Raw genomic sequence first — 24999 nt, 5'->3', positions numbered from 1 at the left:
CCCTGGTAGCTGGAGGCCTGTATGGGGCAGGGGCTGACTGAGCCCCCATGGCATATGCACCCTGCCAGCATCTTCAGCAGGTTTTGCCCCAGTGCTCAGGAGTGCTCTGCAGGATACCCTCCTGCAGCACCCTACACACCCTACCAGCCTGTACACCAGGAGAGGAAAATAGAAAGACCTTTAAGGTTTTGTTCAGCAGTAACCCAGCAGCATTCCCAGCCTGGGGCAGCAGAGACCTGCTCCTGGCAGCTGTGGAGGGGCATCGGCCCCAGGGCTGAGGGGAGCAGTGCACCCCTCCCCGGCTCAGGCCTCGTGGCCTTGGCTGGGCTGCAAGGGGTGGAAGTAGAGCTGCAGCCCATCATCGACAGGGTGCACGATGGGCACGGTCTGCATGCGGGGGTAGCCAGGGGTGGCCAGCTCCCAGCGGGCCGTGCTGACCAGCTCGATGGCCAGCAGCTTGAGGATGGCCTGGGCCAGCTCCTTCCCGATGCAGCTGCGGGCCCCTCCGCCGAAGGGGATGTAGTGGAAGCGGCCCGCAGCCTCCGGCCGGCCGGCACCGAAGCGCTCGGGGTCAAAGCTGCCGGGGGGGCTCTGGTACACAGCTGCTGTCTCATGGGTGTCACGGATGCTGTACATGACGCTCCAGCCTTTGGGGATCTGGTAGCCCTGGGGAAGGCAGAGAAGAGAGAGGAGAGGCTGTTACATACCTGTGCTACTGGAGGGTGAGCAGAGGGTGCCTGCAGACAGCCCCACTGCACTGCCCACCTACTCTACAGTTCCTTTTCTCCCCAGCCCAACTGGGACTCACAGATGCTGCTGGGTGACATTTCCCCTTGAGCTACACTGCCAAGCGCCACCACTGCGCGGGACACAGGGTGCTTGCTCACAAGGCAGGCAGCAGCTCTTTAGCAGCCTGCTGGAGTGCGGGACACTTACATCGAGCTCAAAAGTCTGCAGTGCCGTCCTGTAGCCTCCGGAGACTGGGGGCAGCACTCGCAGCACCTCCTTAATCACACAGTCCAGGTAGCGCAGGCGGCTCAGCTTCTCCAGGCTGATGTCTGCGGGGCAGGGACAGCTTTGCCCCGGCGGTGCCGGGAGCTGGGGGCCGGGGCTGCTCCGGGGGACAGTGGGCTCCAGCACGGCACTGGGCTGGAGGGAATCTTCCTCCACTGGGGCTGGGGGCTGGCTCTGCTCCTTGTGAATGTCGTTGGCCATGGGGTGGGAAAGTGGTTTCTCTCTGTCCCTGCTGTGGATGGTCAGGGTGTCCAGGCAGGGTCCAGCAGGGCAGCACTCACTCTGCTGGTACAACTCATGGGACATCAGCTCCTGCCTTATTTTTTCAATCACTGAGGGGTGCTTCAATAGCAGGAGGATCAGAGAGGTGCTAGCACTAGCCGTGGTGAAAAAAGCAGCAAATATGAGCTCAATTGCTGATTCCTGGGAGAGGAATGAAAATTACAAGTTTGAATAACATTTCAAAGAGATTGTGTCTCAGACTGTTCTCACCTTTTGCAGGTTTCGCCCCTGTGCAGGGGGCCCTGACCCCCACTCTGCTCTCCCCAAACCCACACCCATCCTGGGTTGGCAGGGACCAAAGCATTTCTGTATGAACTGGACATCCACTTGCCAAGGCACTGCTGCAGAACCACAGCTGGAATGAGTACACATTACCTCCAATCCAGCTCTTCTGAGCTTTCCTCACAAGATTTACCAATTTACCAAGGCAGCACTTTACCATGTACTATAGCACATTGAGTGAAGTACATTTCAAGTATTATGCTTTTTATCATCATCTGCCAATTCCCCTCTGCACCCAACTTTTACTTTTCTGTCCAGGCAGTGGATATGGGCAGTGGTTTATGCACAAATTTTAGATGCGCTGGCAGCTGAATGGGTTGTATTTGATCCATCTCCAGTTGTGACTGATCTTACCTGGGAGGGGACTCAAGGCAAGAGTCAAAAGCATAAGGCCTCTGCTAGAGCAGGTCAGCCTGGGAAGTGCTGACAGTGCTGCCGGGGACAGCAGGGAGCACACACCAGGCGAAGGACTTGCTTGCTTGTCAAGCTGTACAGCCTGAAGCACAGCAGAGTTCCCAAAAGCTCCACAGCAGAGGTATCCATAACAAGTTAGGAAGTTACTCAGCTCAGATACATGGACCACAGCACAGCCAAATCTGTAATGTGTGCCTTGTCCAAGGTCAGGGGTCCCCTCGCAGCCCCCCAGCCTTTGTGGGGCTGTCTGCAGGGTCTGTACGGAACAGCACATGCCAGGCTGCTGGGGGCTGTTTGCAGCACCCTCTGACCAACTTTTGCAAATGGTTTCCCGAAAGTTAAGGGTTGCCCATGGCATGACACATCTCTGACAGCAAACATAATGCTCAAACCTACAGCAAGATCTGAAGGTGCCAGTGGCTCCACAGCACATGGCTGGGAGTGCTGAGGCCAGAGACAAACCCAAGGAGAAGCCAAAGGGAGGAGTACCAGGAACTGTCCCCCTGGAAGGCCTGGGACCTGACTGGTATTACCGGGCACTAATGGCTCCAGCCCAGGGGCAAAATCCCACAGGGACACAGAGCAGTTCCCTTCCACATGACTGTGTCTGGACTTTAAATTGTTCTGACACAATCGGTTCTAAAGAGGTGAAGCCACAAACACAGAGAAGAACACTTGAAGGCTGAAGGTACTTGGATTCAAATCTGATAAAGTTAAGGATAATGTAACAAAGATGACTCTGTTACCATCCCTAGTGCCATATATTGGCTGGTCTAGATGCTTTGCCAAAGTGCAGCTCTCAAGGGCATCTTTCAGCTGAAATAAAACCCCTGGAACAACAGATCCCTGTCAGCCCCTATCACACCTCCTGCAGGCATTAGCAGGAATTTTTACATTCACAAGTAACAGACACAGATGAAAAGAAACCTCTCAATTCCACCACATGCAATTAAACCCCAAGACATTTCAATAGCATGCAAGGAATTTAGGGCAAGCTCTTAGGTTTGAAATAACAGCCCTTATGCTCTTTGCATCAACGTCTGACAGTGCTGCTGCAGAACGTGGGTCACAGCTGCTGTCACAGCTTTCCCTCCCTGCCTCTGCAAGGCCAGCAGAACCAGTGACTGCCAGGCAGGATATTCCCAACCTTCTTCATCAGTACTGTGCCTGTCCTGGGAGGCAGAAGGGGCAGCATTACACCCAGCCAGGGACACCATTATTATACAGGATGGGTTTTTAAAATCTTCCCAAGGTTTAAAATATTTTAAAACAGTATTATTGGCAAAGCAACATCTTTTTAATGACCTTTACATTTCAAGGGCCCTGGTGAGTTCATAGCAGCAGTACAAATCACATGTATTTAGAAAAATTTCTGGGAAAACTGTCTTTCCAGATCATTTGAACAAAAAGCAGATTAGTGACTAGTTTGTGCCAGTGTCTGAAGTGTTTGTCAAAGACAGATATATCCACAACTCTGAGACAGCTTTGGACTTTTTATCCAATTACACTGTTTCATTAAATGAGACCTCTACTACTGTTTTATTAGGGTGGAGAATATTGCCATAATTGCAAGCATAGGCAGTTCAGTCTGAAATTAATTTTGTTAAATACAGAAATTTTCTAACCATGAAGGTACATTACAACAAATGAATATGTTATAATTTGAATCAGCTGGCCCAAGGTTGCTGCCATGTCACTCAATCTATGTTACATTTAATATCTTATTCCATTTGTGGCCAGAGTCAGGGATATGATGAGAGATTGTGAAATTATTCTTGCATAATATTAATGTGAATACTAACAGAGATTAATTCATCTTAATCACATTTTGAATCTGTCAATTATTTTTTAAAATCACATTATAATAAAACATTGTTAGATTAAATAATGTAATAAATAATTGTAATACAATATATTTAGTAATATATACTGGTTCTAATTATATCTAATAGTTGCTCAAAGTTTTTCAAATATTTTAGATTTAGCGATTGCATTTTTACATTAGTCTTTGGATAGTTATCCTGAAATACTTAAACAAATAGTAAAACTACCTTTAAACTATACTCAAATACTTTAAAATCTTATCCAGCTCCTGTACCCATGCAAAACTGCTTCAAAACTTCTTATATAAATGCAATGCCATCTATCATTCACTGATACCATGTGATCTGGAACTATGAATGGTGCAGTACTAAAGACAAATTTTTTTCCCAAGATCTGTGGCAAAACACTCATCACATTCACTTGGTGGTTTTGGCTCAGTAAGGACTACTGGGCTCATCCCTATGTCACAGCCATACATCACATTCATCACAGCAATCCACAAGCTACATGATTGGATGAATGAGGAGGTGATAGGGAATGACCTGGAATCCATCGCTGCATCCCCAGACCTATTCTGCTTAATCACCTCAGAAATTTCTGGGCTCACAGCCCTGAGGAGTCCAGTGATGTGATCTACACCCTGCCCTAGGCTGGGTGCTGGGCTGTGTTTGAGAAGCACACAGGTAGCTCTGAATACTTCCAAGAGAGTGTCCTGGAGGTTACTGAGTGCACAGATGTGCAGAGCCTTAACACAGCCACATAACCCTACCAGCATCCTACATCAGGCTAAGGCTGGTGGCCCTGAAGAGGAAAGGTAGAAGGGCATTCATTCCCTTTTAAAAGGTCCCTTCTATGGCAGAGACATAAGACTACAAGGGCATAAGAGTGTGCTGAGTGCAGGAGCTGGTGTCCTCAGCAGCTGGGGGTGGTCCCCAGCTCCCCACAAGCCTCCTCCTGGCCCTCAGCCCACATCTCTCAAACAGCCAAGAGTCAGGAGTGGCACTGCAAGGCAGAGGCTCTCCTTACCTTTAGCTCCTGCATGGTGAATTCTTTGCCATGCTCCTTGGCACTGTTCATTATGAAATCCAGAGCATCGCTGTGGTCTTCTGGGTTGTTTCTCTGCAGTTTTTCCTGTATAGCCTTCTCCATAAACTTATGTAGCATGTCCCGTGCTTTGATTCCCTGTGAGAGGCACACACAGTTCAGGAGAACCTTAGGAACTGTCCCCCTCTCTAGAGAGACCAGGGGAACCCAAGTGTAGCAATCCTTAATCCAAGGACCTGTAACAGCAAGAACTGTTTAATCTGCTGCCCAGCCCCAGAGCCTTGCAAGAGGCAGCAGTCTGGGGGGAAATGCTGCACCTGCTGTTGCCTTGCTGTTGTGAATCGAATGCAACAAGTCCCAAGAAACTCTCTGGGAGGAAAAGACAACAGTAAACCCATGCTACAAAGTTCAGAGGCATCTGCACTGGGCAAATCTATGTGTTAGGTCCAAAGGAAGCTTATTCCAAGGGAAAAGAAAAGGTAACAAGAAAACTGAGCCCAGACAGCAAGGCACAAATGGTTTTACATGGGAACAGTGGATAAAGGCACATTAATCACAGTCAGCTCATCTTCAGGTGTGTTGCACTCCAGTGCAGCAAAAAATTCCTGTAAGATCTCAGCAAGTCAAGTGATCAGCAAAGCCTTTGCAAAGTGGGATGATGGAGTCACACTGTACAACTCTATAAAAATGTCTCCTGCAAAAGCCACAAGGACCAGAAATTTGAAGTTTAAAATGGCCATGGCCAGATATTGGGAAGAAGAAACAAAGGCTTAGATTTGAGGTGGGAAGGATTGGACAAAGTAAACTGGGCAGGGAGCGAGGTGAACAACAAGGGGACCTAAAGGCAAGTTGAAGATGTTGGTCTGGGGCCAGACAGGCTTTGGCTGACCTGAGAGAGGGCAGGGGGATGAAAGCTCATACTGGTGACAACCTGCAGAGGGAAACTGGACAGGGAAGACAAGAGCTTTGATGAAGAGTAGCAGGGAGGCTGGGGGAGAACTGAGACTGTTTGGGTAAGGTGATCCAAAAGGGCAGAGCTCACAGTGGAAATGAGAGATGAGGGAAGACCTGTCTAAAGCAGACAGGAGACTTCAGCTGTGGTAAGGATGAAAAACCCAAAGCTAGAGGAGGGAGGAATGTGAGAGGAAGAATGGTACACAGGACCTATACCTAGAGCAGGAGTGTGGAGAGGCAGGCAAAGAGGGACAGAGCAGCAGGGAAGAAACTGCAGGTTGAAAGAGGCGGAGGAGACTGTCCCTCTGCCTGGGCTGCCTCTGGGCTGCTGGACTACAAGGGACCGAGGACCATAAGCAGGTCTTAAGTTCTCAGCCTGCCTGACTTTCAGAGGAGGTGCTAAGCTGAGGTGTGCTGTGCCCACCTGTCTTTGTGCTTATGCCCACAGACACTTCTGCCATGGGCTGACGTGTTCAGATGGAATAGGGTCAGACATCATGGACTCACCAGAGGCAACATGTGGGATGAGGGAGAAGAGGAGCCCTATGCTGACTAATGAGCTGGAGCCAGTGCCCAGAGGTGTTGGAAGCCGGCCAAAAGCAGGTGAGAAGTGCAGAGAGAAGGGGATATGGCTGAGGTAGGTAAGACACCAAGCCCTCAGACCTAGAATGGGGTGTTGCAGATGTCCTGGCCCATCAGAAATGTCCCTTGGTGGACCTAAGGACAGGGGGTCTGTGCCGCCAGGGCCCAGGCGCTGCCCCGGGCAGAGGGAGCAGTGCAGGCGGCAGTACCTTGCGCAGCCCACTGAAGGGTATGTTCAGGGGCAGGGAGAAGAGGTTCTCCACCAGCTGTTCAAAAGTTTTGGCCAGATCCTTGAACTGCTTTTCCTCCAGGCGGAGCCCCAGCAGAATCCGAGCTGCAATGCGGAAAGTTAAGGTTTTAGCGGAGGAATAAACTGCGATAGAGCCTGGCTCCATGCACCAGCCCCGCAGCTCCCAGCTCACAACCTTCTGGATCCGCGGCAGGTAGCTCTCCAGGGCGGCACGGCTGAACACTCTGGCCAGGATCTAGGAGGAGAAGGGGGAAGAGAGGCAGGTAGTTAAAGCAGGGGGGGCACACATGCCACCGAGGCCAGGCCTGGGCGCTGCCTGGGCTGGGTGTGCCCTGTCAGGGTGGCTGTGAGGCTCACCTTGCGGCGCTGGCGGTGCAGGTCACCAGTGGAGCTGAGCAGAGTGTGGGAGCCCAGGATGATATGGGTGCTTTGAGGCCACTGTGCGCTGACCAACGTGTGCTCACCCAGCAGGATCTTGCGGATGTTCTCAGCGCCTGTCACCCGCACCACAGGCCGGCCCAGGAGGTGGGTCTTGAAGACATTTCCGTACCGCTCCCGCCGAGAGCTGTGGAAGCGGGAGCCCTGGGGACGAGCTGCGGGTCAGCCCGTGGCTCCCGCCAGCCCCTTCCACCCCGCCCCGTCCCCCGGCGCCTCACCTGGAGCAGCCAGTGCAGAGTCTCCCCGAAGAAGGGCCAGCCCATGGAGCCCTTGGGCAAGGGCAGGGCGCTGGCGCGGTCCCGGCTGAGGCTCCAGCGCAGCGCCCACAGGTGCCGGCACAGGGTGATCAGCACAGCCAGGGCCAGCAGCACCAGCGCCGCCGCCTCGGGCCAGGAGGGCCCGGCCGGCATCCTGCTCTGACGGGGACGGGCCGGGTGCGGCTGTCAGGCACGGGGGGCCGGCGCCCCGCGACTCGGCTACGGGCGCTGCGCGACGGGCCCTGCCGGCTGCTGCCCGCCCGGCCCCGCTCGCCTCCTGCTGCCGGTTCGCCCCTCGGCCACATTTATATAGATATTGGCCACTTACGCCCGATCCACCTTCGGAGATGACGTATCCGCTGCATATTTAAGCAGCGCGGCCAAGTGCGGTGATTGGCGCGGGAGGGCCGGGGACAGCGGCCGGGGGCTCGGGGCAGCCCCCGGGGCTGGGGGCCGGCGCCCCTCCCGCCCCCGCCCGGCCCCTCGGGGCGCCCCGAGCCGGAGGCGGGACGGCCGCTGCTGGTGCGGGGCACCCCCTCCGCCCCGCCGGCAGCTCCCGGCGCCCCCTCGGGCCGGCCTGCCCAGGTAGCGAGTCCCGTCCCGGGCTCCCCCGACCAGGGAGCGCCCCAGCCCTGCTCCGCAGCCCCACCGCCCCCGGCTCCCCGGCCTGCAGCGCTCCCGGCCCGCACCCCGCCGTCGGGGCCGCGCGGATCCCCGGCCGCCTTCCCAGGGGAAAATCACCAATGAGTCGGGACCTGCACAGGTCCCGCGAAACCGGCTCCGAGGTGTGCTCCCGTGTGTGAAATTAAACAGCAATACGGGTGAGGTTTATATTACTGTATTTAGACCGTCAATAACTTAAAAATACAGCGAAATGTACATTATTTTTACACGTTCCATTTGGTTTGTATTTGTTAGACATTCTCTATAGTGTCTAAAATAGCCAGGAGGGGACAGTGCAAAGAGACCGGTAGTGGGACAAAATGCCAATCGCTGGGATGGGGCTGGCAGGAGAAAGCGCAAACTAACAAACAGATGCGGCACGAAAACAACAGCGGCAAACCTATTCCTTACTGCAACCTGGGATAAAGAACCCGAGATCTTACAAAAGTACAGTTAGAAATAGTAACCCTGAGGAACAAAACCAAAACGAAACAACATGTCACATTATAAAGAAATCAAATGGTTATTTACATTCACAACCTCAAGATTAAACCCTTTTGGAGAACAACGCCTGTAAGTCCTAATGCTAAATAGATATCAAGTCTAATTCTCGGGTAGTTTTCAAAGGTACTAAAAATCAGAAGACCTTTTCATACCTCCAGACTACAAAACCTGGTATACAAAATTATGTCAAATCACTTTAGGGCTAATATACATTTAATGCAGGAAAACAGTAAGCGGCATCTGAAATACAAGTATCTCAAGCTTAAAAACTTTAAATTAGGATTCAACCAGAAAACAGCAACTAAGGGATCATTTCTCAAATAATTCCTACTCGGAGCAAAATTTTGGACACCATATCTGCAGATATTTAAATAACATATTTACAGTTCAACAGTTCCATGTACAGTATGACTGCGCTGGTTTTTATTGTACAACCTCGTTTTTCACCATTTGTTTACAATATACAAAATAGTATTCGACCCATTAAAAATACGTACAAAGAATTGTTTGTTGAAGACTACATGTACAATCTATCTACTGCATTTTTCCTTTTCTCGGTCAAACAAAAGTCCTAATTGGTATCACCATTTGCTTAGTAGAAATAGTGGATAAGAAACATCTCTTGGTGGGATGAGATACTGTCGATTTAAGAGGCCTATGTGTGCTGGGACATACCATTCACTAAACTCCTAAGTTGTTTCACTACAGTCTCTATTAGCTTCTGCTTGTCACGGTCATTCTTCCTGAACTGAGCAAAAATGTTGTTCTTTTTGCTGGAGTCTTTCATTCTAGAGAAATAAAAAAACAAATGACAAACACATCAGAAACATAAATTGAAAAGGAAAAATCCGACTATTTAGATTGGTTTACTAATGTTCTTCTTTTGATCTTTCTGCTAATAAGAACTGGAAGATTACAAAACCTGTTCACTATGTGTTCTTAAATTAAACTTCTGCAATGCAGAAGTGCAGAACGTGTTTGTTTCAACAAATACTACTTCACAAATAACCTGTAAGTATTAAGCAAATCCCCCTTCAGCAGGACCCTGATCCTACCAATTGCCTTAGGAGAGAATCAAGTCAGAAAACCCGTTAGTATCATCTGCTTCCATGATAAATTCAGACTCAGCGAATGGGTGAATTTCATTCACCATAAATAACGGGCATCTATATTGTTGATTTCCCATACCAACGGATACAAAAACGAAATTCGGGAAATTAGGCAAGTTACAGAAACAATATTTTGTAACAATATAGGCGATACATACCCTCTGTGAACTCTGCAAAAGACATTTTCATCGCAGGCAGGAGAGGAGAGAAAACACTGTTAGAAAGCGTATTTAAACCACAACGTGTTTTGTTTGATGCGGTTTTTACAGCAGGTTGGTACCGCGCTGCCGGTAACGCGCCCTGCTCTCCCTGCCCGCCCGCCAGACCGGCCGAGACGCCCGCACCGCTTCACCACGGCCAAAGCTCAGCGTCTCCCTTGCCCCGAGCGGCACTCCGGGAGCCGCCGGCTGCTCCCGCGGCCCGGCCCCGCCGCTCCCGGCAGGGCGGCTCCGGCCCCGGCCCCGCTCCGCATCCCGCGCCGGCAGCTCCGGCCCCCGCACTTACTTCTCCAGGAGCGTGAGGGCCGTGCTGGGGTTGACCCGCAGGTACTTGGAGGTGGCCTGCCCGTAGTCCGCCAGGTAGGTGGACCAGTCCCACACCATAAAGAGGTCCAGGAGCTGCGGGGGGAGAGGCGGGTGACAGAGTGCGGGAGGCTCTGCGGAGAGAGGCCGGGCGCAGCCCCCGCCGAGCCCAGCCACCACCCCCCTTCACCTGCCCATTTCTTTCTTTAACGTCTCTCACCTCCCTCAATGTGCAGGGAGGCGGCTGTGCGGGTTTGGCCCCAGGAGGGGATGCTGATGGCTTCACGATTTAGTATTTAGGAACTTGCTTTACCGTGGGGAGCAAGACAGGGATGCTAGTATCTGCTGCTTCTCACACTAATTTAAACAAGGTTCAGGTAGTCCAATTAAAGTGAATTAAACACCTCCTGGCTGCAGTCTCCATTATAACTGATCCCTGAAACTCCGAGCCAAGCCCTGGGCACACTTCTGGCCCAAACAAACCCAAACATTTCAGTGGAGGAACAAAAAGTCTCCAACCACAATACTACACTTGGCTGCAGTTTCAAATCATGTCTTGGACTCATGATCTGAGAGCTGCTGTTCAACAATAAACCAGCCTGCTTTTACAATCAGACACGATACTGAACCTCCAGCACCCTCACGGCCCTCAAAGCCTGATTGCCCCTCCACCATCACGGGGTGCAGGCCAGGCACCGCTGGGCACCCTGCCCAGGCTGCCAGGGGCCAGGGCACAGGCAGCCCTGCTCGGGGATGCCTTTCCCACGGCTACCTGCGCGCCAGTGGGCCCCACTGCCATTGACGTCAATGGCGGGGCGCCCCAGCTTCCCCCTGCGTCTGGGGCCTGGCCTTGTCCTGCTGCTGAGGGCTAACAAGGGCTTGTTCTCAGGCTGTCCCGTGTTAGCCAAACCTACTGTTAAAAAAAGCCTTGGGAACCATTAACAACACTTCGCCCCAGCGCGCAGTGCCCGAGGCTGCTCTGCTGAGCTGGGTCCTCAGTGTAACCTAGAGCCCTGCTTGCCCTGAATCAGTAATGCTGGAAAGGTGGGCTGGAACAGGATTTTGTGTAACAAAACTACTTGAAAAAAATGTAACAGACTACTGCAAGTCACATAATTTTGCTATTTCAAGGAAGAACTGTTCACTTCAAACATTTGTTTCTGCTATGCCTGATCAGAGCTGTTAGAGCTGGGACACAACAGTGGCAGCCCCTGCTCCCACAGGCAGACGTGCAGCAGGTGCTCACCCATCTGACTTCTCAGGCTACACTAAGAGGAGGGCTGCACCCAAGAGAACCTTACCTTGCCTTAAACTTCTCAGCGTGACAAACTGTCAGAAGAGTCCAGCAAAATGCTCATGCCCAAAATCATAACACCAATTCATTTACAGAAAAGTATACATCCAGTCTTCCCAGATTCAAATTTCAATGCCTCTCTTTTGCAAAGTTTTCCACTTCCAAACCACTTTCTTATGTTACTTTCAAATATAGCATCTAATTTAAATACATATTTTTCTAATTAATTACTTCTTCCTTATTTGTAGTGTAATATTTTAGGACTAGGTAGCAACATTTCCTGGCATTATAACGGACCTCTGACACACCTACTCACATTTTACATTTAACTACTTCATAGAGGTGAAAGGATCTAAAACCCAAGGAGGCAATTTCACTCTCTGCTGACTAGACATCCATTATAAGCACCAAGATCAAATTCAAACAGTTCTTTCCCATAATGCCCTTTCTCAAGATGGACACACCAATTTTACTGAGTTGCTGAGAACATGCCTTCACTCACCATGCAAACAGACTTGGGAAGGCTTGATAACTCAGTTGTGAAACTCACAGCCTCAGTTGCATGTTACTCATCACTTGTTATTACCTGTGTTACACAGTTCGGGTGCCAGTCCTCACAGAGGTAATTTAAAACACAACCAAAAGAGTGGAAAGATAGGACAGGCAGATGCACAAGGCAAGGTGTGAGGATAAAGCTGACAGGAACCCAAATGATATAATCTGGTGATTAATAACTTATTGCTACTTACAGTGCTACTTGTCATGGGCTTCACACGGGACATGGTCCTTAAGGATGGACCCATGTTCCTGCAGTTGTATTCAGTGAGTAAGAAGTGAAAGATTTCATTTCTTATCCCTACTGTACCACTGAAATAGAGGATTCTGGGTAAATCTTAAACAACCCTGAAGCTCATATGGGTGAAAGGTACCTAAAGTATCCTGCTAGCAATGTGCAGCCAAAGCCATTGATGACTGACACAATTACAGTGCTGACAAGTTCAAAGAAACTTCCCTGACAATACTGCATGAGTGAGTTTCATACAATGCTTTCAAGGGTTGACTCAACTGATTGTGCCATGGCTCTGGGAAATCTCAGTGATAATGATGACTGGAAGATTACACCTCATTTGTCACCTGGCCAAACACAAGTAAGCATGTAGGGCTCTAAACAGACCACGAAGCCTGTTGTTTTTTAACACGAGGTAAAAAAATGTCACACAGAACATGAAGCATATTCTGTGCACTCCAACACAGTCCTGGCCCTCAAGAATGAACACCTAAAGAGACACTATTGGCAAGGGTGATGTACCCAGAGCTCCTTCCCTGCTCCATGCATGGTCAAAGAGCTTCACACAACCAACCTCATGCTAATAAATCTCTTAAGTTCAAGCTGCTGTCATGACACGTGGCAGGTAGCTCAAAGGCCCAGACATGCAATCAAATGACACATGCCAGTCAGTCACAGCCCCCTTCCCTCCTTCTGTGCATCTCTTCAGGGGCTGCAGTGTGACAATCATGTCCTGGATCAGGATTAAATGTGGCAGGGAGCTGCAGACACTGCTGGAGCCCAGACTGCTGCTGTGCACGATTATGCACTGTGCATTTTGTCCCATCACAGCTGCAGTTCTGCACCGTGGCACACTGCTGTACGCAGTGGGCTTGGACAGCAAATACTGCATGCTGTGGGGTGGGAAGAGCTGCCTGGTGTGCAGCTCTTGGGATCTGTGTCCTGGCCATTCCTATCACCTACATCTGCCCCGGCACCCAGGCTCAGTGGATGCACAGCCCAATGTTGGTTCTGTGACAGTAGTTTTTACTGCAACATCTAGGATCAAACCAAGGCCAAGTTACAGCAACATTTCCCTACTACTGTTTTATTTATTAAAGCTTTCACTATTACTGAGACAATAACTGAAAATGAAATGTATTGTCTAACAAGGAATGCCCCACACTGGCATACACGGTCAAATATGGGCAAACAGTAGGTCCTGGCAATAAGCATTTCCCAGCCTCAAAAATCAGTCAAAGGCAACAGAGTTTTATCACATCATACCCGTGCTACTGGCTGCAACTCCTTTAAGGTTAGACTGTGCACAACTTGCCTTGAAATTACAATACGAAAAATGTTTATTTTGCACATCTATCTTTCCTAAGTTAACATGTGTGGAAAAAACCTGACAGAAAGGCAGTCTCAGCCCCACATAAGGAGCCACCCAAGGGTGTTTAGTCAGAACCAGCTTATCATGCAGCAAAAACACTGTGAAGCACCAAATAAACTAAATATATGTACTCTGCTACCCAAGAACAATGGCACTGCTGTGCTCTTCGTCCCATAATACCCATGAAAAATAAGAATAAGCTCAGACAGGCAATACTATACCCAAGTATTTTATAATGGAGCAGAATATGCTTCCCTAGGAGCAAGGAGCAATTATTCTCTTCTGACTAGGAACAATTTGCAGAGATGTGTGTCTGAGTCATTGTGGAAAAAAAAAGGAACAAGGGAAAAAAAAAGAACAAGCTTCAGCCGTTCCTGTACACCGCCAAGAACATCCTACATGTTGTCCACTTACTTACATTTACAAGATACAGCCCACACTTCCACCTTATTTAGAAGATTTTGCTTTTCTAAAGGTGATACAAGGAGAACCTTCATCCAACATCTTGGAACCATCAGGGCTGATGATCAGAGAGCAGCACTTTTCTTCTACTGTATGTGCAACAGTGTTGCTTTCCCAAACCATTACATTATTAGTCACATATATACTTCTAACATTATAGGTAACTTAAGCCTCTGGTTGCTGTACTGCACTTTTACTTTGAATTATACTCTACATTGCTTTGATTCTGTAATTTTCCCTTCATGTGTAGGTATTTTCTAGATGCCTTTTATGTGTAAATATTAGGTGTCTTTGTAGAAATAAACATCACTAGGAAAAGAAAAGGTGTTTATGTGTACTTACGTAAAAGTTTATAGTAATTTCTGACATTACACAGGTAACACTGCTATTTTTAATTGGAAGACTTATTTTAAAAGATACTAAACTATGTTTTGGTTAAAAGGCTTGGTTACTCCTACTGTAAGACCTTGTTAGCTAACAGGATCAGTTAAGACAAAACATTATAATACTGATGCTATGAGAGAAAGATTTTAAACTTTTAGGGACAGAATTCTGATTTCAAATAGGGTACTTGCACCTATTCCTCAAAGTTAGTTCTCTAGCGTTTTCCCAGTATCTAGGTGATATGGCCGTGTTTGAATAGAAATTACTCTTTATCATTGCTCACTAAAGCTTTGCATTGTATTACCTAAAGTTCAGAGCAGCTCAGCCATAGTCCTGTATTTAGGCCATCTTGTAATTACGTGAGACTTTTGTGCACTGGGAACTGCTGGAATCGACCATCCGGCCCTTTCAATGACATCTGAGCCTCTTGTCACATCCTCAGATATCATACAGATGCCCTTTCCTTTTTACTTTTGGGCAACTGTCAGGAATAATCTTGGAAGAGAATGCAACTTTGGGAAATAGCTATGCACAGAGTGAGCACAGCAACAGACAGAAGGAGGAGACATGAGCTTTGCAGATGGAAATGGGGGCAATGTCCATTAGACGCTGTGCTGCTTATACTACAAAAATCCTAATTGTAAATTATAAAGGTATCTTAATGCAAGATGGAATGGTGCAAGTTGCAATCTCTTCTGAAGCAGCATGAGCATCAGCAAATAGCTTTGGTTGTACAAATGGCACCAGTGATTCAGGAGCTGGAGATGAAACTGAGTTGTACACTTAATTTCCTACTTACCTTTCAGTAAAGTCAAATATTCCATCCAATGAAAAGTAATTCTTTTAATATATCACTGTCAGTTATGTCAGTTCTGGCCCACTCTCCTTGCTCACAATATTTCTTATGCTAAACAGTTTATTAACCCCTAATCACCCAGTTACTTCTGGACTTGATTGCATGTGTAATTACCTTTTGTCAGGTACAATTTGCCTGATAAACATGTCAGAACACTTGCTGCTTAGTCTGTTGAAACAGATAAATGCTGTCTTTCCACAGCCTTGGGGCATAATTAACAGGGAAAAAAAAGGCAGTTATAAAAACACACAGAAGCTGATTCAGAGAGGCAGGAGTTCACAGCGTGCAGCCCGCCAAGGCCCATTGCCCGGCCTGCTACGCTTGCCTGAGCTCTTATTGAGTTCCAGCCTGCTGTGACAGGGCAAAGGGGGCAGCCCTCAAAAACTGAGATTTAAAGTAGGTTTCCACGTGAACTTCAAAAAAGAGTGGGATGATGCCTGTTTGGGAAAAAAAAAAAAAAAAAAAAAAAAAGAAGAAGAAAACCACACAGTGAAGCAGATAATGAAATTGGTAGAGTCCCTGTCATCATTGTGTGTTATACACTCAGATTCTCCGGGATGGGACCAAGAACGGAAAAACTAAAAGAAAGCAGAAGAAAAAAAAAAAATCAGGAAAAGCAAACAGGTCAGGATTAACTAAAAATGCTTTGTGGCATCCTTAGGCTCAATTGCTTCTGATTTCTGCCCTGTAGTGTTTGCAGGTTATGTACCCGTGCGCTACGGGGAGTGCAAAAAAGAAATCCTTACCTGACCTCTGGATAACCCAAACAGGAGATTAGCCCATTTCCAAGCAAAGCAGGTTGTCACACTGTTAGGCCAATTGCTTCTATTGACACTTTGCATAAACATCTTACACAGGGTGATCAGAAAGGACTGTTACGCCATTAATGCTCTTTTTATTTTTTTATACCTAAGTCTTACAGAATAAAGGCCTTTCTGAGTAAGGGATAACAAAAGGGTCAAAAGGTCACAAACATTCTTTTAAGTAGGCAAAAATCAGGGAAGTTTAGATTCATTCAAAAGTGCAAATTGGAAATTTTTTGCATCCTGAACATTCCAGCATGCTCAGCTTTTTCTAATTTCACTTCTAGTAAATTCATTATCTACTTAATTGTGCTTTTTTACTTTTACTTTTAAATAAGGAAAATGCTAAAGTCTTCATTTTAGGAAATAGCAAGCTGTCTAACCTTCTCAGCTAATCAGTAATCTAAACAGACTTAGACATTACCATTGAAATCCTCCCGAGGATCAGTGTGAAAATATACAGAACCTTTTCTTGAAGTGGGATGACTGAACAGTCTCTCATGTACAGTTTTCACATAATTTACACAGCATGTGGTTTGCACTGTGTACAGCAAAATATTCTATATTTTCTTTTGTTTTGCTTTCGCTTTGATCAGAGATGGAAACAATCTCCCTTTAATAGTATAAAAGCCACCTGCTGGGCATCACAGACTACAGCTAATTGGCAAATTCTTTGAAATTTTGATATAATGGATTTTGACCTCTTTAATTAAAAAAACCCAAAGCCTAGAATACGGTGAACTCTTCTGGGAAATGAATAGTGCCAGGCATATACAACTGCAAGCTACACCCAATCTTTTCTTACGAAAGAACACAGAAGTAACATTACAATTTTTCCCTTGAGGATGCATGGCTTTTGGCCTAGGGAAAAAAAAAGACTATTGCTAGCTATGTATCATTTCAGCCCCTAAGACAGAGCAAACACCTTAATATTTCAATTATTTATACTTTTATTGGGCTTTGGAGCAAGCAAAGCACCAAACTTGAAGGTGACTTTTTAATTTTAAACACAGTAAACTCTCAAAAGCCACTCACAAATGTTCCAGTCTGAAACATTTCCTACTCCAAGGAGCTCACACTGTACCAATCCACCCTGCCTTGTTTTAAGGACAAATGGGTTTCAGGACCCAAAAGGAAGCCTGTCAACCAGAACTGTTGCTGTTTCATAATCTCTGACATAACGTTAACCTTTCAGTGGAGCTATAATCTCATTGCTTTGGGAACTCTGAGGCAGCACTGTCTTTCTTTTGTTAAAACACTTATTTATATTCTGCCCCGCATAATGGGGCCATGGTCCATGACTGGGACTCCTAGGCACTGCAGTAACACAGCTACACAACAACAACAACAACACTGTTTTAATGTTTGCTTAGGTTTTGTGCACGAGTATACATGAACATATGTTACACAGGTATACACGTATTTCCAACAAAAACCATCTGCATGGCCATCAAGATAATACCATCATTATTCACCAAGTTATGTTCCTGTTAATTAAAGCTCCATGAGAACACTTACTAAATTGGAAAACAAAACATAAAGGACCAGGATCAGAATCAAAACTGGACAAAGACAAGTCTTGTTTACTCTGAACATTTCTTGGTTGCAAAGGAACAACAGAACTACTTAAAATGTAGATACCTAAGTCCAGCTTGAAAGAAAAAAAGAGAGTTTGCTAACTGTAGAATAACACCATACCAACCAAACACAATTATCACTTGATCAGTAGGTGTTCATTACTGCTGACAAACATCTTGTTAGCCTGGTTAGCAAGTCTGCCTGCCACTTGCCAAAATATTTTGTTTTATTTAGACCTGGTGACTTATTTTGTGAATGTGGTGAATTTCAGAATCCCTTCTACTGATCACATAACTGGGATAACGCAAATTGGTCTTGTATTTCAAAGTGTACATTGCTCTCTTGATCTGTGAATGTCTCCCCGTAGTTTATGTCATTTTTCTGAATTGGTACAACAAATGGATTTTCAAAGTGATGTTATGGGGACTTAGCTATGCAATTCCCATTAGTGTCAATGGGGGTCGCAGGCTAAATTCCTAGACAAAGCTTTGAAAACTGAGCCCTGGATTTTCAAAGGAAGGATAGTCTGTGTTAGAAAGGCAGTGTCTTTCAGTTTTTAAGCCACTGCATTAAAACCTGCCTTTTTCTTTTAAGCACCATACATTTAGAAATTGTGTCCAAATTTGGGACGTTGAAATGTTCACAAGAATGAAATAATTTTGTATTTAAATGCTACCATCTGTTTCAAATTTATAAGTGAAATTGTATCTGTCACTATCTTGAATGTTGGGATACAATCCTCAACACATTCATAAATGTACAATGTATAATGTTATGACAGATGAACCATTGGGATTTGTTGCTATGCTAAGAGAAAACAGAAGTTATTTGTGTTCATATACTTTTATAAGAAAAAATCCTTGCAAGGGACAGAATTCTTTCCTAAAATCTGGATCGTGAGTTATGTTTTGAGAAATGCCTGGTCTTGTTACATTCATGATTTTTTTTTTTTATTCTTTGGCACTTCAAATGAACTTAGGCCTGCCTATAAAATAGAATACTTGCTGCTGAAGCCACGTGAACAAGCTTGTTGCTGTTACCATAACCAGAAAAACACTCACAACATATAATTTTTACAAATCCCATTAAAACTTCAAGCAGCCCAAGATATAACATCAGAAGACACAGAAAAATAGTTTCTGAGACAAATATAAATAGCTAGGCCCTATGAAACACGCAGTACAGCAACAAGTAATACCTCTTCAAAGAAGATTTGTTTAATTACAGTGAAAATGTTTATTACGTAGTGTGGTGTTCTTCATCATTAAAGAATAAGCTGGACTAGTAGCAAAAGAACCATCTTTTGAGTCTAGAAGCAGAGAAGAGTTTGAAAAGCAGGAGCCTGGCAGACAGTCAGGCTCCAGAGGGCACGGGCTCCGGCCAAATTGCTCCTGTCAAGCGTGTTAGTCCGTACACAAAGTCCCTTCAGACAAAGCATAAAACTATGTCAATGGCAAAATCTGTGTGGATTAAAAATTGTGTATTATGCAATGGTCAGGTCATTCACCATTTTTTCTGGTTTTGAGCTCCTGAGGCAGAGGTGTACACATTCAAACAGCACACAGGGGTGACAAAGGCAGCCCTCCAAACAGGCCATCTGCCTCTCACCTGGACAAGACTTTGAAAAGACAATTTCAACTGTTCAAATTATGAAGGATTTAATACAGCAGAGGTAAATCTCAGCTGGCATTTCCACTTGGCTTCTGGTTGTTTTTCCAAACACAGGTTTGCCAGTAGTACTTAAATATTGACATCTACTAAAAAGAAATTTTATAGTCTAGTTTATTTGATCTTTAATTTTCTATAGGCACTACTTTTTTAATTGCACTAGACTCACAACAGGTTTGCTTTAAACTATTCACTTGTTATGAAATAATGCCATAAATAGCATATGATGAGGAACACTATCCTAAAGTAAACTTCTCAGGGATTAAAACTGTACCATTTGTCTCAATCCTTCCTGTAAAAATCCATTTGAGATGATTCACTATAAAAATGTTGTCAAAAAGTTAAAAATCTAAAGTTAAATTTTAACTACCTTCTCTGGTTTAGAGGTGGATCTAATTAAAATTAATTTAATTTGGTGTAACTAGAATAAAATTCGAATACAAAACACACTCACTTCCACTTCCATACTGTGTTCTGGAATTGAACACTCTTGTCCCATCTGCCACATTTAACATTTAGCACTACCCATAAGAGTAACTCCAGATGCCTACACTCTTACTCTTATATGGTATATACACCATACCACAGGAAGTCATTATCTGACAAATGCTGGTTCTAATGACTCCAAAACTGTCCTTGTATACACACACACCTAATCTAGACAGGCTGCTGTACCCTAGAACTAATCCTCTGCAGAGGTCTGCCCAAGTATGCATCTCCAAGTTTAAACTTCAGTCCAGTTACTTCTAGGATTAAAGGAAGGAGCTTTAGATACACAGCCCTGGCATGCAAATGCAAACTGATGGCTATGGGAAGGCAAGTGAGCACGGCACAGCTCCATGGCATCAGCTTTGTGCTTACAAAGGAAGAGAAGACTTGAGCTCTTTGCGTAAAGCTGCAGCTCAAGAACAGACCCAGGACACCACCCGTGCAGGCACTGCCGGGAACTAGGGATTCAGTGAACAGGGCATTTCCCTCTCCCACCTTTCCAGTCATTTCTTGTCATATTCTGACTTGGAAAAACCACCAGAGAAAACTACATCCATGAAATATGCTGAAATTACATTGCTACAGAGATTGATTCAACTTAACAGGAGGATATACAACAGGTCTACAAGGTTTATGAGCCCTCTTGAATCTGCAGCACTTAAATCTCCACAGAAGTCCATGAGCTACAGTGTGTACTATGAATCACATCACTTGCACTGAGATAACCTGAGGTTCTACAGCAGGTAAGGGGAAATAGCTTGGTTCAACACAACAGAGTAATTATTTTTTAATTAACAACTTTCTTTTGGTTTAGTTTCTTTTAGCATCTGTGCATTTCTCAAAAGTTGCACATCTCAAGTAAAAAATTACAGCCACAGTGTGCCAGATTCTTCTCTTAGGCAGCCATTAAAACACTTAGAATTTTATTTACAAGGTGTCTGTTTGAAATGCTTCTTCAGAAAGCAGATACAAATACAGCAACAGCTCAATAAAGCATCTCAGCTGATCTTGGGTGCTGAGCTAGAATACATGAAAAGCCACTGAAATTCATGACATAACAGGCCACAAACCAGCATAATTTTGTTTGCATCCAGAAACAAAAATCCAGGGCAATCCATAAGGCACAGATACTTAGAGATGTGGCCATCGTAAGTTTACTGTAAACAGATAGTTATTTCTTCCAAAGAAGTTCACTCAGGGTATGGCTGCATAACCACCCCTTACAGCAGATGAAGTTACATCCCTTAGGGAAAGCTATGCTAGACCTGAGAACCTCTGGACAAGGAATTCAGCAGTCAGTAGCTCAGGAATGTAAATACAGACGAGTTAAAAGGAAAGCCAAAATCACTAGGAAAAAATTCTCATATTCTTTCAAGGACAATCCTCACTTTCCTCTTCAGCTACAAGAAAACATTTACTTCCCTATTTATATCTATCAAATGACTCTCAAAACACTTCAGCAAATACTATAGCCCATATAAAATCCTGGTTTTGTTTTGCTAACTTGTCTAGATAACTTGGTTTAACAAAGGCTTCCAAGCCCAGTAAGTTGCAACCTGGATACCTCGAAATTTCCTTTTCTAAATTGGGTTTTTGCAAAAATCTTCCTCCTCGGGCTGTGGTTTGCAAACACATTAGGGAAAAACCCCATTTTGCTTAAAGGCAATAATCCAATACAATTTCTTTTCTAAGAAATACACCTTCAAGAAATTATTCTCCTTAGAAGATGCTTTTTTTCCTCTTTAGGTTATGCATTTTCTCCTCAATCCTATGGACAGTATTTTCTTTAAATGTTTTCTCTAAAAAAATATTTCTTATGATTTCCCTGGAAGACCAAATAAATATAAATTATTTTATATGTCATTTGCAATAATTACTCTTAATATTTTAGCTCCAACAGATCCCAGTACACATGGAACTTCTGCTGAGTAATGATGGCAAAATTCAGCCTCTAATGCCTCCTGCAATTTGAAAACATCTTCCCCTGATTTTACTTGCCACTTTGAAATGTTATCCCTTTCTAGGGAGTAATCCTGTGCTAGATTCTTTTGCTTCTTAAATGAACATTATTCTCACCCTTTATTGACTGACCAGATCTATTATCACATGCAAGCAGTGTTAATCCTCTAGTAATTAACACCCTTATTAAAGTGATTTTAACTCAAAGAAGTTTAAATCGCATTATTGGTTTTATTTAATTAAGCTATGAGGGCTGTTTTACAGTGTCACTTGAGTTTTCAGCTTGTGCCTTTTCTATATCAGTTACACAGGTCCCCTCCTGCAGCCACCTCATCCTGATACACACAAACCACCACCACCACCCCACCCAGTTACCAGGGCATTTCTGTCTAGGAGTTATTCAACATTATTCCATTTCACTGTGAACTCTTTCAACTACTCTGCATGTCAATGGATGCAAGATGCAGACACTATACTGAGCATTTTACCATTCCCCCAACTATCATTTGGATGTGCATTGGAATGACAGTATCACATTCACCCTTCCAGGAGACTCAGTATCTTGTTGGTGCCTAAAGTGAAAGAGCCACTTCTCTCCTTTTCATACATCCTAAGCAAGGGCAAACATATTTCTTTAAACTTCAGACTGGCAAAAAGAAACAGAATCTCAATGCATTGGGTTGTGCCACTTACAATGGCCACTTTTTCTGTTACTTTGAAAATAAGAAAGTTTTAAAAGTTTAATAAACAAGTTTTAAAAATGTGGGTTTGTGTGTGTCCTACTGCATGTTCCTTTCTATGGGAAAATATCTGATGGCCTATGTTGTCTTACAGACCTCAGGTAAGCTACTCAACTGACACATTTGACACAGGGTCAAAAGATGAAAACTGTCTTCTGGTTTAACTGCATCAAGTTACACTGTGCACTCTGGAAAGTGTGGGCTAATTATGTGTCCTTCTGAACGATTTCCTGGAGGCACACTACTAAAACTGGGAAAGCTTGAGTTCTCCTGGGAATAAGGCAAGCCCATGGTTTTAGGGACTTTAAACAACATTAACTGTGTACTGAAAGTCCTTTCTCTATTTTGGTATAAAAACATCTCTTCAAATTTCTACTGTTTAAAAACAGATGTTCTTACTGGGTCTCAGCATAAACCATGGAAAATTATAAACACAGAAAGAGAAAAGTAAGAATAACAAAGTACATTTACAGACACAAATTGACTTTTAATCTTTTTATCACCTCATCCCATATTTTTAAGTTTTCTCCCCATCATTTAGTGCTTCCATCTACTCATATTTTGATTTATTTCTGCATTTCTGTTATTATTCACTCTTTATTCACACTTACTGTAACTGTAGGGTCTTTAAGTTGCACTGCTCCTTTGCTACTAATTCTCTAGATAAAGTCCTCTGCAAGGAGGACACAATCTATATGTGAACCTTCCATGTGAACTTTGCTATTCCACTCTTCTTTAAAATAGCACAATTTGTGAAAGTATAAATTGCTCCAAACCTGACACACCCGTAAGAGCCATAAATGGTAACATATATGACAAGCTGTGCCTAAGAACATGCTGGTTAAGTCATACTGCTTACAGCACAACTAGTGCACTCCATTCAGAAACCAGTTATAACAAACCAGGATGAAATTCAATGATTCTTTTGCCAGCTATTGGTATCTTTGTAATAACTTCATCTCCCAAATTTCACTGACTGACTGAAGGCAGTTTAGCTAGACAGAGTAATACTTTTTAATTGGTATTTCTGCAGTTCTAAGGCAGCCAATTGCAAATCAGTGTCTCATGGAACACCCTATATAAACACTTTTGAACATATGATCTTTTTTCTTAAGATACTATGATCCAAATGAATAAACATTCATTAACTACATTTCACCAATTCAAGTCACTGCCTTACTATGTCCATGCAATTCCTTCATTGTGTTGTTATTGTTCTGAAGCTGAGAAAAAGTCTTGTTTTCCGGATGTAAAACACTCCTTTGACTTTACTGGATTTTATATTTGCACCACAGTGACTTACAAAGATGAGATGGACTTTCTTTTTCACAGAAGAAACTAGCAAAAGGAAAAAAATGGGGTACTCTGTCTGCTGCATGTGATTGACAGATAATTTAGAAAAGGAATGAAACGTAAGTATGTTGATTGATGCAACTGAAAAAAATACTGAAGGCAAATCTGTAGGGTTAAAGGGTTAGTAGTGCTGCTCAGTACATACTACATACCAGTGGTACTCCCAGTTTATATAAGGCTGGAGAATGTAAGTGATTTTGGGGCAGAAATTACTTAATACACTAACACAGCTACCAGTTCTGTGGCTCCCCGATGGGAGAGCAGGACTTAGAAACATTAAGAGAATTCAAATAACATGTAACTTGAAGGAAACCAATAATTTTCTTCTCTTGTCTTGCTCAATTAACAATGCTTCTTCATTACTCATAGGAACCACATATTGCTCACAGAATTCAGAGGAAGTACTGGGGAGATGGGGCTCCAAAACTGAACTCCATCCATAATTCAGGGCTACAGAAGGGCCCAGACACAAAAGTGGAGATCTTGCAGCAACTGGCTGTCAGCAGGAAGACAACAGCTTGATATAATGTATTCACAAACTTTGGAAAGTTGTGCACCCAAATCTTTCTTCCTTGCACGTACATAATTTCTTACATGACAAACGCAAGGACCAGATGAGAGCAAAACTGCTACAGAAGAATAACCAAGGAGAATTTTCATTTCATTTAATAACTTCAACTGAATAGAATGCATGTCAGTGATTCAAAGTGTAAGCAGGATTTTGCAAACATAACAGGCACACAGATCAGCTTCTAATTGAAGGAAGATATTTGTTAATTGAGAAATTATCTGGAAGTGAACCTTCTGAAACTTTCCAACCAACAGGTCCTTCTGCAAAAGAATAAAACCTTCTCCAGATAATGTTTATTTAGTGCCTTCTCTCATAATGTCATTGGAAATGGCTGCCTCACAAAATGTTCCACAGCATGCCAGTTATTAAAGAAATTAAGTGTCATGCCCAAGGAAACAGAAGCCTTTGGGTTCTAACATTACATGCAGAGTATTCTACGGATTTCACTTCAACTACCAAGGATAAAATTTAGGTCCCAGTCTTATATGAATTTCCTTTGTAACTATGGGATGCTTTCTCGAATGGAAAGGTTTTCCAGATATATA

General features: G+C 44.6%; 2 protein-coding genes across 6 annotated transcripts in view; both read right to left on the bottom strand.

The window, feature by feature from the left end:
* Window positions 1-303: 303 nt before the first annotated feature.
* Window positions 304-7494, bottom strand: LOC128937611 (cytochrome P450 26C1). The gene is made up of 6 exons (XM_054277385.1): window positions 7303-7494; window positions 7004-7228; window positions 6606-6881; window positions 4843-4998; window positions 937-1437; window positions 304-666 (listed from the first exon to the last, which is right to left on the bottom strand). Exons 1-6 carry the CDS (start codon window positions 7492-7494, stop codon window positions 304-306), a joined length of 1713 nt encoding a protein of 570 aa, XP_054133360.1.
* Window positions 7495-8163: 669 nt separating this feature from the next.
* The window catches only part of EXOC6 (exocyst complex component 6), an 87224-nt gene continuing 70388 nt past the window's right edge, over window positions 8164-24999 (bottom strand). For all 5 annotated transcript variants that reach the window (XM_054277379.1, XM_054277384.1, XM_054277380.1 and 2 more), the window contains 2 exons: window positions 10122-10234; window positions 8164-9296 (listed from right to left, as the gene is read on the bottom strand). In XM_054277379.1, coding sequence (XP_054133354.1) covers window positions 9164-9296; window positions 10122-10234 — 246 coding nt within the window. In that variant the 3' untranslated portion in view covers window positions 8164-9163. The remainder of the gene's footprint in view (window positions 9297-10121; window positions 10235-24999) is intronic.

This window comes from Melozone crissalis, unplaced genomic scaffold (assembly GCF_028551555.1).
Source record: "Melozone crissalis strain CALT ecotype California unplaced genomic scaffold, PUWL_Pcris_2 ptg000019l_1, whole genome shotgun sequence".
NCBI classification, from domain to species: Eukaryota; Metazoa; Chordata; class Aves; order Passeriformes; family Passerellidae; genus Melozone; species Melozone crissalis.
This window is presented reverse-complemented; position numbering and strand designations above follow the sequence as displayed.